Raw genomic sequence first — 15,166 nt, forward strand, 5'->3', positions numbered from 1 at the left:
AGAAGGAGTTTAACTAAGTAGGTGTGAGGTGTTGTACTTTGGGAGGTTGAATGTAAGAGGAAAGTACACAGTTAATGACAAGATACTTTACAGCATAGATGTATAGGTGGGATCTTGCAGTCTAAGTTCATAGCTCACTGAAGGCGACACCACAAATAGATAAAGGGCGACATCGCAGTAGATATGCTGCCATACAGCGCTTGCAGCACCGGAGGATCCCGGCTACAGCTGCTGTCCGTTCTCCCCGTGACCTGCGTGGGTTTTCTCCGAGATCTTCGGTTTCCTCCCACATTCGAAAGACATACAGATTTGTAGGTTAATTGGCTTGGTAAATGTAAGATTTGTCCTTAGTGTGTGTAGGATAGTGTTAATGTGTGGGGATTGCTGATCGGCACAGACCTGTTGGGCCTAAGGGCCTGTTTGCACACTGTTTCTCTAAACTGAACTAAACTAAAAGGCGTATGCTATGCTTGCTTACATTGCAAGAGGCATTGTATATAAGAGTCGGCTCTAAAGGACTTTGGTTAGACCGCATATGGAGTATTGCTGTAGTCTGGATACCTGTTACAGGAAAGATGTGGAGGCTTTGCAGAATGTGCAGAGAGGATTTACCATAATGCTGGCTATATTAGAGGGTTTTAGCTACAGGGAATGTTTGGATAGACTCTGATTGCTTTCTCTGGAATGTCGTAGGTTGAAGGGAGATTTGATAGAAGGATATAAAATGATGAGAGGCATAGATAGGGTAAACAGTCAGAACCTTTTCCCCAGGGTAGAAATATCCAGCACTGGAGGATATAGATAAAAGGTGAGAGAGGGAAAGTTTCATGGTGATGTGCGGGTACTAAGTTTTTTACACGGATAATAGTGGGGGCCGGGAACGCATTGTCAGGGGAGGTGGTGGAGGCAGATAGGATAGTGGCATGTAAGAGTCTTCAAGATAGGCACATGATAGTGCAACGAATAAAGGCAGATGAGATCAATTTAACTTGATATAGTGTGATCGGCACAAACATTGTGGGCCGAAGGGCCCATTCCTGAGCTTTACTGTTCTATGTTCCATCGGAGTGTGTAATCAAGCAGGAAAACTTTAAGTCAGTTAAATCATGAGTAGCTGGTTATTGGAGGACCTCCTTGGAGTATGTAATACGCACCAACTCTTTCAATGAATGTGGGATAGTCATTGAAGCAGAATCAGTCGTGTGTGCTGGTTCTGGCTATTTGAATCAATAATCCCTGTTTAGTTTCACATCATATTCTCTTATCTATATCCCTCTCAGTTTCTCATCCTTAAATATTTGGCCAACACCCTTTTAAAGTTATTTTTGGAACAAGATTTTGCACCAGCAGCATTTGACGTAGGATGGTACAGATCCTGACAACCATCAGTGGGAAAAAAATCTACCCATCTCCCCTTTAGTTCTTTGGCCAATAGCCACTGTCCAGAATGAGTAACCTTTCTCTGTCAATGCCTCTCCTCTTCTTGAAAAGGTCACTTCATAACACTCTGCATTCAAGGAGGAACAGTTCTAACCTTTCCAACCTTTCCATGCCAATGACATCCTTCATCCCCCACTAACATGGAAGAGTTACAACAGGACGTTGATTTATTGTGCCAATTCGTTGGTGCAGGGCAGATTGAGTTTCAATCAGATAAATAAGAGCTGTTACATATAACCATATAACCATATAACAATTACAGCACGGAAACAGGCCATCTCGGCCCTACAAGTCCGTGCCGAACAACTTTTTTCCCTTAGTCCCACCTGCCTGCACTCATACCATAACCCTCCATTCCCTTCTCATCCATATGCCTATCCAATTTATTTTTAAATGATACCAACGAACCTGCCGCCACCACTTCCACTGGAAGCTCATTCCACACCGCTACCACTCTCTGAGTAAAGAAGTTCCCCCTCATGTTACCCCTAAACTTCTGTCCCTTAATTCTGAAATCATGTCCTCTTGTTTGAATCTTCCCTATTCTCAAAGGGAAAAGCTTGATCACATCAACTCTGTCTATCCCTCTCATCATTTTAAAGACCTCTATCAAGTCCCCCCTTAACCTTCTGCGCTCCAGAGAATAAAGACCTAACTTATTCAACCTATCTCTGTAACTTAGTTGTTGAAACCCAGGCAACATTCTAGTAAATCTCCTCTGTACTCTCTCTATTTTGTTGACATCCTTCCTATAATTGGGCGACCAAAATTGTACACCATACTCCAGATTTGGTCTCACCAATGCATTGTACAATTTTAACATTACATCCCAGCTTCTATACTCAATGCTCTGATTTATAAAGGCTAGCATACCAAAAGCTTTCTTTACCACCCTATCTATATGAGATTCCACCTTCAAGGAACTATGCACGGTTATTCACAGATCCCTCTGTTCAACTGTATTCTTCAATTCCCTACCATTTATCATGTACGTCCTATTTTGATTTGTCCTGCCAAGGTGTAACACCTCACATTTATCAGCATTAAACTCCATCTGCCATCTTTCAGCCCATTTTTCCAAATGGCCTAAATCACTCTGTAGACTTTGGAAATCCTCTTCATTATCCACAACACCCCCTATCTTGGTATCATCTGCATACTTACTAATCCAATTTACCACCCCTTCATCCAGATCATTGATGTACATGACAAACAACAAAGGACCCAACACAGATCCCTGAGGCACCCCACTAGTCACCTGCCTCCAACCCGACAAACAGCCATCCACCATTACCCTCTGGCTTCTCCCATTCAGCCACATGCTGAATCCATCTTGCTATTCCTGCATTTATACCCAACAGTTTAACCTTCTTAACCAACCTTCCATGAGGAACCTTGTCAAAGGCCTTACTAAAGTCCATATAGACAACATCCACTGCTTTACCCTTGTCAATTTCCCTAGTAACCTCTTCAAAAAATTCAAGAAGATTAGTCAAACATGACCTTCCAGGCACAAATCCGTGTTGACTGTTCCTAATCAGACCCTGTTTATCCAGATGCTTATATATATTATCTCTAAGTATCTTTTCCATTAATTTGCCCACCACTGAAGTCAAACTAACAGGTCTATAATTGCTAGGTTTACTCTTAGAACCCTTTTTAAACAATGGAACAACATGCGCAGTACGCCAATCCTCGGGGACTATTCCCGTTTCTAATGACATTTGAAATATTTCTGTCATAGCCCCGGCTATTTCTACACTAACTTCCCTCAATGTCCTAGGGAATATCCTGTCAGGACCTGGAGACTTATCAACTTTTATATTTTTCAAAAGTGTCAGTACTTCTTTTACTTTGAAACTCATAGTATCCATATCTACTCTACTCGTTTCCCTTACCTCACATAATTCAATATCCTTCTCCTTGGTGAATACCGAAGAAAAGAAATTGTTCAGTATCTCCCCCATCTCTTTTGGCTCTGCAGATAGCTGCCCACTCTGTTTCTCCAATGGACCAATTTTATCCCTCGTTATCCTTTTGCTATTAATATAGCTGTAGAAACATTTTGGGAAGGTATGCCAGAACAGGATTTGCAAAGTAAATGATAGGGTCCTGAGGAGCAATCTGAGTGCGGATACACACCATGAAAAATGGTGAAGACACTTGGTACTCTTGCCGGTGAGTGTACTGAGTGTAGTAGTTATATACACTTATATAAATTATAAATTATATACCTGTACAAGATGTTGGTAGGACTACAATTGGAGTCCTGTATATAGATCTGGACACCCTGCCATAAGAAGGATGTCATCAAACTAGAAAGGCTGCAAAAAAATGGAGGAGGATGTTATTTGTCTGGAAGGTTTGAGTTAATGGCGGGGGCTTCATAGGCTACATCTTTTTCCCTGCAGTGCAGGAGGCTGAGGGGTGAGCTTTCAGAGGTTTATAACATCATGTGGGGTATAGTTAAGGTAAATAGCCATCATTGTTTCCCAGGGATAGGGGAGATTATAAAACTAGAGGGTAAATTGGTTTAAGATGAAAGTGGAAAGATTTGAAAAGGTGGATTTTTCACACAGAGGGTGGTGCATTTGGGTTGAGCTGCCAGAGGAAGTGGTGGAGGTGGCTACAACTCAGATATTTAAAAGATACCTGGACAGGTCCATGGATAGGAAAGGTTTAGAGGGTAGAGGTGGGAACAATTATGACATTTAATGAATACTTGGCTGGGTGCAGAGAAATTGAACTCATTTGGTTAGCTAATTGGTGGGCATGGACAAGTTGAGCCGAAGGATGTGTTTCCATGCTGTTTAGCTCTATGACACACAATCACTGAGCTCCTTTCACCATTGCATATTATTGATCTGAGTAGAAATCACTCCATTTCTGGTTTGAGAGAAAAAAGCTCAGTGTCCTTTATAGTTCATGGATTTTTTTCAAAAGGAACAACAGCTGCCGAACTTATTTTTGATATGGGGGTAATTTATAAAATTGTATCTTTTAAAATTGTTGTCTTTTCTGTAACCAAGGGACTATGTGTATGAAAGATGAAGAAAAGCCTGATTTAATGGACTGATATATTCATCAAGGTGATGAATATAATGTGCAGTTGAAAGGTGTAAAATAGCATAGTCAAGAATGTAGGAGAAGGCCGGAGAATGGGGTTGAGAGGGAAAGATAGATCATCCGTGATTGAATGGCAGAGAAGACTTGATGGGCTGAATGGCCTAATTCTGCTCCTGGAGCTTATGAACTTATGAAGAATATTAGAAGGAAATATTATTTTGAAGCCGGTAGGGATTTAATTCAGAGGTGTTGAATCTTGATGTGTACATGCCCAGGTTTGGGGAATTGACCAAAGACACAAAAGACTGTAGATGTTGGAATCTGGAGCAAATACAAACTGGTAGAAAAACCTCAATGGGTCAAACAATATCTGTGGAGGCAATAGAATGGTTGACACTTTGGATCAAGTCCCTGCATTAGGACAGACATGCAGGTTTCTTCCAGTAGTTTGTTTATGCTGAGGGAGGTAATCACATTGGCCATGGAATTGATACTTGGAATCTTCGAACTTGTGTCCCATGAAACTGAATGTAACAACATAAAATGTTAAACATGTACAACATTTATTTTGGCCTCTGTTGAATATCGTCACAAAATTGAAATGACGTAAGGCCAGTTACATTGCACCAGGATTGAGTGTAACACTTATGAAGGAAGACTTGAGAAGATGAACTTTTTAACTACAGTTTATAAGGTTAAGTGTTACCTGATTGTAATCTCCAAGATTTGAACTGGTTCCAGTGAAATAAATGGTGATGGATTAGACTGACTGGTGCGATGGTAACAAGTGAACACAAATTTAAGATGATCACAAAAGTAATTAAAAAGGGCTGGAACTCTCATTCATTTGCAGCTGTCTTTTGATATATATTACCGACTGAGTCTTTGCTATCATTTTATTATTTAGAATTAAAATCTTTTCTATGTGTAGGAAGGAACTGCTGAAGCAGGGTCTCGACCCGAAACATCACCCATTCCTTCCATGCAGAAATGCTGCCTGTCCTGCTGAATTACTCCAGTATTTTGTGTTACTCCAGCATCTTCAGTGTACAATCTTTTCTACATGGGCTATTGCTGTTCGGCCCATTTTGGCACAATTCATATTTGATATTTTGCCAACTAAAAACAGCTGTACATTTGATTGTCCAGCCAGTGCAGAAATGCACCGTAAAGTTTTGACCCGGTCATGTCACAGGAGTAGCCAGGTGAAAATAACATGTTTTTATTTTCAGGGCAGCACGTGGAAGTTGTGAGAGTCGCTGCCGGCAGCCTCAAAGCATCCAGTCCTTGGGAATAAACCTGCTTAAAAGTCACGTGGATTCAAAGATTAGGTTCCACCCCCTTCTCTGTCAATGACTTCAAGGTTTCAGATATTTCCTTGAATAAGTCAGTCTGAAGAAGGGTTTCGACCCGAAACGTCGCCCATTCCTTGTCTCCATAGATGCTGCATCACCTGCTGAATTTCTCCAGCATTTTTTTCTACCTTACCTTGAATAATGTTCACTTTTCAGATGTCCATTATAACTAATTATAATTTTTATTTGCATTTACTATTGCATGAGGGCTTAATCACTTTGCTTTTAGTGATGCAATCTGTTTAATTATATGGTTATATATACAATGAGTATTGGCTGCTCCATGATCTACTGCAACGTAATTCCATACTTTTGGTGTACTTATACATTCTATTATTTGCGTTCATTGTAGCTGGATTACAGCAGTACAAATTGTATCAGCTCCCAGTGCATTAAACTCTGCAGTCTATTCTGCACCACTCATGGCTGTTCCCAGATAAGAATTCAAGAAAAATGTTGGCATAATTAATTTCAAGTCAAGTCAAGTCAACTTTATTTGTCACATACACATACAAGATGTGCAGTGAAATGAAAGTGGCAATGCCTGCGGATTGTGCAAAAAACAACAGAACAGGATAGAACAGAATCAGTAATTACATGTTAGAAAATTTTTTTTTTTAAAAGACACAGCACACCAGTAAATTAGCTCAGTAAATTAGTCCCTGGTGAGATAAGAGTTTACAGTCCTGATGGCCTGTGGGAAGAAACTCCGTCTCATCCTCTCTGTTTTCACAGCATGACAGCGGAGAAGATTGCCTGACCGTAGCAGCTGGAACAGTCCGTTGTTGGGGTGGTAGGGGTCCCCCATAATGTTGCTGGCTCTGGACCTGCACCTCCTGGTGTATAGGTCCTGCAGGGGGGCGAGTGTCGTTCCCATAATGCGTTTGGCCAACGTCACTACTCTCTGCAGAGCCTTCCTGTTCTGGGCAGAGCAGTTCCCAAACCAGATTGTGATGTTGCCGGACAAGATGCTTTCTACAGCCCCAAATTAGAAGCACTGAAGGATCCTCAGAGAGACTCTGAATTTCCTCAGCTGCCTGAGGTGGTAAAGGCGCTGCCTTGCCTTACTCACCAGTGCGGCAGCGTGTGTTGCCCATGTCAGATCCTCTGTGATGTGGACTCCCAGGTATTTAAAGCTGCTTACCCTATCCACAGTAGTCCCATTTATCTACAGTGGCGTGTACGTCCTCAGATGTTATGCCCTTCTAAAGTCCACAATCAGTTCCTTAGTTTTTGTGACGTTCAAGAGGAGGCTGGTGTCCTGACACCAGAGTGCCAGATCAGCCACCTCCTCCCGGTAGGCCTTCTCATCGTTATCGGAGATCAGGCCCACCACCACAGTGTCATCAGCAAGTTGATGGAGTTGGAACTGAACCTGGCCACACATCATGTGTGTAAAGGGAGTACAGTAGGGGGCTAAGGATGCAACACTGGGGGGGATCCTGTGTTCAGGGGGAGGGTGTTGGATATATGTCTCCTCATCTTGACCACCTGGAACCTGGCGGTGAGAAAATCCAGGACCCAGGCACACAGGGGAGTGTTAAGCCCCAGTTTCAGCAGCTTCTCAGCAAGTCTGGTGGGAACTATCGTATTGAAAGCTGAACTAAAGTCAATGAACAGCCATCCTCACATAGCCCCCCCCCCCTCTTCTGGCTGTTAAGGTGAGAGAGAGCGGTGTGCAGAACCTGGGAGACCGCATCATCTGTGGATCTGTTCGGACATTATGCGAACTGCAGCGGGTCCATGTTGTGAGGGAGGTAAAAGATAAATCAATTACTTTTGAAATATATGATGTGTTCCCCTCTTTGTTTTGCGGCATTCAACGATGAAAATAAAGCTTCTATTTTGATCATCTTTCCTTGCATTTAAAATGGTCCGATGTATTTTATTGGGAGTCCGCAATTTAATCTACCCTTGGAGGTTATCTTTCACTGTCAAGGTTTAAAACTCTGGATTGCCTGTCGAGATCTTATCAGATCTCCAGGTTTCGGTCTGTCTGAGGATGCTTTTTAAAGCCGAGGTCATCTGTTCAACCTAATATGGTTATGTGTTAATATTTGTCAGGTAACTGTCAGAAGGAATCCATTGGATAGATTTGATTTGATGCCATAGAAATACAATGCAAATGGTCGTTTCATTGAAACATAGAAAATAGGTGCAGGAGTAGGCCATTCGGCCCCTCGAGCCAGCACCACCATTCAATATTATCATAGCTGATCATCCAAAATCTGTACCCCATTCCTGCATGATTCCATTAGCCCTGGGGGGGAGGAGGTTGGGTGACATGTACCTCCCATGTTTTGAGAGGTGGGGGACAATAATGTTGTGTTTTGTAATCCAGATTTTGAAATTTGGTGAAAACAAAATCTATTAAAATCTCCGCCTTCCGCGAGACAGTGGCGGTGTCGCTGTTAAGCTCTTGTTAAATGTCTCTATTAACATTGTATTAACACGATGTGTCACCAATTGTGTTTTGACCTTCAAGTATTACTGAAGGTATTCATGAAGAATTTCTTAAATGGTATCCTTGCTTACACTTCCAATGCTGGTACTTCAAAATGTGTTTGAGAATTAGGAAGGAAACAAGTGACTATTGAGTGAAACTTTAAAGAATGTGGTCTTGAAGAGCACATTCTCACTGAGAATAGGAAGACCTGGACAGAATGAAGTGAAATAAAATGGGTTAGGATAGGATTAGTGGAAAAATAGGCTTTGATGAACAATGGGCTCTCAGTTGTTCAGATTGTTTGCTTCCTTAATGTATCTCCAAGACTCAATGGGTATTAAAGTATTCATAACTTATAGGAGGCCATTCAGCCCATTAGGTCTACGCCACCATTCAATCATGGCTGATCTATCTTTCCCTCTCAACTCCATTCTCTTGCCTTCTCCCCACAACCCCTGACACCGGTACTAATCAAGAATCTTTCAATCTCCGCCTTAAAAATATCCATTGACTTGGCCTCCACAGCCTTCTGTGGCAGTGAATTCCACAGATGTACCACTCTCTGACTAAGTAGTGGAAGTATGGAAGGTTGACATTTAACAGCCTTTCTTCAGAACAAATAAAACCAATTTTGGGCTGCCAATCTGCGGAAACAGATTGTTGCAAGAATGCCTTTGATAGGCCTAGAAAGGTACAATACTTAACCGGCATGGGGTATGGAACGATTACCATTATACAATTTTAGAGATAACTGTTCTACAAGAATGAATGCCTCATGAGCTGTTAGTTGTGCACATTTCAATTATAATGCTTGATGTTGCTTGCGTTCTTCCATTCCCTGTGCCGCTGGGCCACATTCCACATTGTGTCCAATTCATAGGTCACAGCGTACATTGTTTGACACAGTAATGATTGAAATGCCTCATCACTGGGAGTTGTCTCCTTCCTTTTCAGGTGCACTGTGGGTGTGCATTGTACTGAACCCTCACTGCAAACCAGATGAGAAAGTCTCCTGGCTCCGACAACTGAAGAAGTGGAGTGACATGGATGTCTGTCCTCTCGAAGATGGAAACTATGGCAACGAGTTACCCAACATCACCAATGCCCTCCCTCAGAGCTCCAACCAGAATCCAGGTGAGTACAGGCTATAAGGGAGTCTATGAATGTTGGGAACAAATTGTTTCGGATGCTTTGAAAAGATTAGTTTATTTCTCAGATGAATGTCAATTTATGTAAACAATAATATGTGCCAGTGGATAGCTTGAAGCAACTATTAGTATTAGTCAAAGAGAATTTTGATAATATGGGCGTGGGAAACTGCAACATAGTTCTTAACTCTGGAATAAAATCTAAATTTATGTTTTACACAGAGTTCTTCCCAGACCATGCCTTGGTTTGTTTTTTGAGGCACTTTTATGTGGTTAGCCCACTGGGCAATTAATATTTTTTTACTAGGATATTGCTAGGACTCGAGGGTCCGAGCTATAGGAAGAATTAGAGTAGGCTGGGACTCTTATTCCTTGGAGCGCAAGAAGATGAGAGATGATCTTATAGAGGTGTATATAATCATGAGTGGAATAGATCGGGTAGATGCACAGAGTCTCTTGCCCAGAGTAGGGGAATTGAGGACCAGGGGACATTGGTTTAAGGTGAAGGGGAAAAGATTTAATAGGAATCTGAGGGGTAACATTTTCACACAAATGGTGGTGGGTGTATGGAACGACCTGCTAGAGGAGATAGTTGGGGCTGGGACTATCGCAACATTTAAGAAACAGTTAGACAGGTACATGGATGGGACAGGGTTGGAGGGATATGGGCCAAACACAGGCAGGTGGGACTAGTATAGCTGGGACATGTTGGCCGGTGTGGGCAAGTTGGGCCGAAGGTCCTGTTTCCACTCTGTATGAGTCTGACTTTATATGATGATCAGATTTTGATTTCCTCTTATCAGATTGGGTACAAGGTACAGATTTTAATGCAGAAATTAGGGAGCAGCCCATGTGCTCTCAGTAGCAGCTCAAGGAGTTACTGCCAATTTTCACAGCCTTGTGACCAAATCGCATTTTATGTCTTGGTAACTAAAAACATAACTCGTAATTATTTCAGAAAAGTAGTTACTTCAGCCAGAGGAAATGAGATTATATAAAAAGTCGCTGATTTATGTTGTATGTCCTATAAAATATCTCAACACTGAAATAATGGTTCGGAGGATATAGAGGCAAATTCACAGAAAAATTAATTCACTGTGGTGGCCGTATAGTGCATTGTCAGTTATGTTTTTATAAAATGCTCAAGGTGAAAAATTTGAATAGATTTTCACGAACAAATGCAATCAATAAAGCTCATGGGAAAAGTCTTGGCGACCTTTAGAAATTTTTGACAACGACGATGAATTTTGATTACTTTCCATTTTCGGTTAACCTATTATTTTTCTCATCTCTCTCCGAATATCTATTTTCACTGAGACAATTATTCTCATTATCGTGCATTGGAATAAATATTTAGATCACAAGTGAAGAATCTCAATTTCCTCCCATGGAAATGCGGGGAGAATCGTCATCTGCATATATGTTGAATGTTTTATGGTGGAAAATATACGCAGATTGCATACTTTTCAAATTGAGCCACATGAACTGTGCCCCATTTTCATCAGTACTTCTGCTGTGAGAATCAGGAAATCTCCACTTAACCAACCTAGATCTGGCAGGAAATAGACCTGATCCGAAAAAAAAATTGTTACAAGGATTTGAAGCAAGTGCTTTACTTTTTAAGAGTGCATATGGAAATATCATCTTGTGTATTATCCATCCTAAGTATAGGTAATTGTGAAGTTTGACATTTCTACTGGTCTGAAACCCTTTCATAATTCTTTCATAATCTAAGATGATTATTATGAGGACAAGTCTATATTGTAACCTAGTTTATTCACCTGGTTTGAATTCTAATTGTACACCCTTATATAGATGCATAGAATCTTGGAAATTTGTAGATTAAAAGTACCATTTTGTCAATATCCACCAAAGGGGTGGTGGGTATATGGAACGAGCTGCCAGAGGAAGTTGTTAAGGCAAGTACTTTCACAATGTTTGAAAAAACATTTGGACAGGTACATGGATAGGATAGGTGTTTAAGGATATAGTCCAAACGCAGGCAGGTGAAACTAGTGTAGATGGGGCAAGTTGGGCCGAAGGGCCTGTTTCCATACTGTATGACAGTGATTCTCGTCGATATATTAATCGATCTATGTAATTAATCATTCACAACCTGCATGGGATGTAAACTTTCAATCTTTGCTACTTCAGGACCACAGACTGGTGATATAAAGAGCAAATTGAAGGTGTGTTTAAGTATATTTATTAAAGATGTTATTTAGTTTTGAAAATTCTGCTGTGTTCGGCATTTTTAATTTTCTAGTGGATGCAGGGAACAGGCAATAACTGTTGCTTTCACTTTAATTTTCATATACATAAATATTGATTTACTGCACCTCGGGAAATGCAGCTTGTAATAAAGTTATACAATTTGAATGTACTTTTGAATTAATTGTACAAAATAAAGGAATTACACTGATCATTTAAATGAACATTTAATGAACATTATTTGTGCTACCGTAGACTGCAGGAGGTATTTCATTTCAGTTACGGGTGATTCCAAGGCTCACCATCAATTTATTTTCAGCTTTCACGCTGTGAAAGTGAAGAATTCTAATTTTGAGATTAATTGAATATCACAAATGACTTGCAGAATCATACATTTCAAAGAGATTCTGCTTGAGAGACACAGCACACCCAGTTAAGGTTAAACCCCTTCTGTGAATTTATTAAAGCAGTGTCAGTTATCATTTGCTATTAATAAATAGTTGATTAAATTATATGATCGGCAAACCAAAAAAGTGAGGGAACTGGTGATGTTATGCAACAGCCATTTATTTCAAAAAGATATTGCTGAGAATAACCAGGAAGCAGAGAAAAAATGTAAAATCTATTAGATTCATCCATCTGTTCTGTTCCTCTCTGTGTCAGTCAATGCATGCCAATCTGTTAAATCTGGGTTTAGATTAAATGCTCACGATATTTTTTAATGTGTATTACTGCACCAAGAATGATTTCATCGCCAAGCATTAACCTGAGGACACATAACTTAATGTCAATTTAGTTTATTCATACATTTATACCATCTCTAGTTCAGCCTTCATCTCAGTTTGTGCCATAATGGCCTACTCCTGCACCTATTATCTATATAACATTTCTCAGCTACACTGTATTTTCTATCTTTGACCAAAGTTGCCGTTAGAACAATTTTTTCTCTCTCGTACTCTGGCTGCTCCCCCTAGTTTAAGTCTCTTCTCTGCAAACTTAAAACTTGAATGAATATGACAGACATTCACCACCAAGTTTAGGCCCAGAGCACATGGGCCACAAGAGCCTTTGTGACTCATTGAAACACAGAAAATTCTTCGAGGACCGGTCAGGGTAGATACAGGGATAACCTTTGGCGGGGTTGTCTGGAACAGAGTCTCAAAGCAAGGGGCCAGCCATTCAGGCAGAGATGTGAATTGTCTTTTTACCAAGTTGATGCTGAATCATTGACGTTGTCCACCAAGAATGGTATTGGAGGTTCAAAGGCTGAGCATATTCAAGAACAAAATCTGGTTTTGTTCCTATGGTCAGTAAAACTTTATTTTGTTCATGCAACACCCTTCTTGCTCCCATGACTCTATTTGCACTAAACTGCTGACCACCCATCTTCCCACCCTAGCCTCCTGTTAATTGATATTGTTAGAACATAGACACAATATTTCTGCTGAGCATGATACAAAATCAACCTAATCCCTCCTGCTTGCAGGTGATCCATTTCCCTCCATTCCTTGCATATCCATGTGCCTATCTAAATACAATACAATATAATACAATTCAATTTATTGTCATTTGGACCCCTTGAGGTCCAAACGAAATGCCGTTTCTGCAGCCATACATTACAAACAAATAGACCCAAGACACAACATAATTTACATAAACATCCATCACATTGCTGTGATGGAAGGCCAAAAAAACTTATCTCTCCACTGCACTCTCCCCCCCGATGTCAGAGTCAAAGTCAAAGCCCCCGGCGGGCGATGGCGAATTGTCCCGTGGCCATTCCAAGCCGCGCGGGGGGTCGCGCACACCGGGTCTTGGTGTTAGAGCCCCCGGCGTGCGCTCGCAAACTCCCGCGGCCATTCCAAGCCGCGCGGGGCGGTGATGTAGGCCCCGCTCCAGGAGCTCTTCAACCCCGCAACTCGGGCGGGAGAAGTCGCCGTTGCGGGAGCCCTGAAAAGCGGTCTCCCTCCAGGGACCCGCGGGCTCCCGGTGTCGCCGTCCGCCAAACCCGCAGTTGCAGCCACCGAATCTCCGGGGGTCGGGCCGCAGCAGCGTCCACCACAGCTCCACCCGCTCTGGACTCGGCCAGCTCCGCGACGGTGAGGTGAGTAGTCGGCACCACAGCCCCCGGTCTTCCTGTTGGAGGCCGCTCCTCGTTGCAGCCCGACAAAGAAAAGGTCGGGTCTCCCGTGCAGGGAGAGATTTAAAAGTTACCCCCAACCCCCCCACACCACCCCCACCCCCCACACACATACCCCAACAAAAATAACAAAAACTACATAAAAACATAGACATAAAATAATAAAAAACGCAGACGGACTGCAGAGGCCGCTGCTGACGAGAGTCGCGCTGCCCACCGGATAGCCACTTACATGTCACTATTGTATCTGCCTCCACCATCACCATCCAGGAACTACTTTCCATGCATTAATCCCCTCAATGTTTAAAGAAAACTTGCCTCGCACATCTCCTTTAAACCTTGCCCCTCTCGTCCTAACCTTATGCTCTCTAACATTTGACATTTACACTTTGGTGAATAGTGTTCTAACTGTCTATCCTTTGTATGCCTTTAAAAACATTGTGAACTTCTATCAGGTCTCTACTCAACCACCGACACTCCAGGGAAAGCAATCCAAGTTTGTCCAATCTGTTTACCCTTTAATCCAGGTAACAGCCTGGTAAACCTCTTCTGCACCATCTGCAAAGCCTCTGCATCCTTCCTGTAATTTTAGTTTAGAGATACAGCGCGGAAACAGGCCCTTCGGCCCACCGGGTCCCCACTGACCAGTGATCCCCGCACATTAACATCATCCTACACCCACTAGGGACAATTTTTACATTTACCATGCCAATTAACCTACAAACCTGTATGTCTTTGGAGTGTGGGAGGAAACCGAAGATCTCGGAGAAAACAGCCGCAGGTCACAGGGAGAACGTACAAACTCCGTACAGCCAGAACCCGTAGTCGGGATCGAACCCAGGTCTCCAGCACTGCATTCACTGTAAGGCAGCAACTCTACCGCTGCGCCACCATGACTGCCCAGGGATGGGTCAACCAGAGCTGTACACAATACTCCAAATGCGACAACCAAACTTTTATAAAGCTGCAATGTGACTTCCTGACTCTTATACTTGATGCCCTGACCAATGAAGGCAAGCGTGCCATTTACCTTCTTTATTACTCTGTCTACTTGCGTGCTACTTTCAAGAAACTATGGACTTGGACTGAAGACCCCTCTGTACATCCATGTTGTTAATGGTTCTACCGTTAACTGCATACTTTCCTCCTGCATTTGACTTCCCAAAATGCAACTGCTTTAACTGCTGTCTCTTCTTTGGTATTAGTTCCCTCTCCTTAAAAAATTACCATCACCACACAGCTAATACCAGGTCCTAATTTTCAAAAAGTATATGAAGGAACTGCAGATGCTGGTTTAAAACGAAGATAGACACGAAGCTGGAGTAACTCAGCAGGTCACTTAGCTCACAGCTAACAAAGG

General features: G+C 42.0%; 1 protein-coding gene across 2 annotated transcripts in view; it reads left to right on the forward strand.

Moving 5' to 3' along the window:
• The window catches only part of zswim5 (zinc finger SWIM-type containing 5), a 214,528-nt gene that overhangs the window by 173,168 nt on the left and 26,194 nt on the right, over positions 1 to 15,166 (forward strand). For both annotated transcript variants that reach the window (XM_033028731.1, XM_033028732.1), the window contains exon 5: positions 9,262 to 9,441. In XM_033028731.1, the coding sequence (XP_032884622.1) occupies positions 9,262 to 9,441 (180 nt within the window). The remainder of the gene's footprint in view (positions 1 to 9,261; positions 9,442 to 15,166) is intronic.

The sequence above is a fragment of the Amblyraja radiata genome, chromosome 10, assembly GCF_010909765.2.
Source record: "Amblyraja radiata isolate CabotCenter1 chromosome 10, sAmbRad1.1.pri, whole genome shotgun sequence".
NCBI lineage: Eukaryota > Metazoa > Chordata > Chondrichthyes > Rajiformes > Rajidae > Amblyraja > Amblyraja radiata.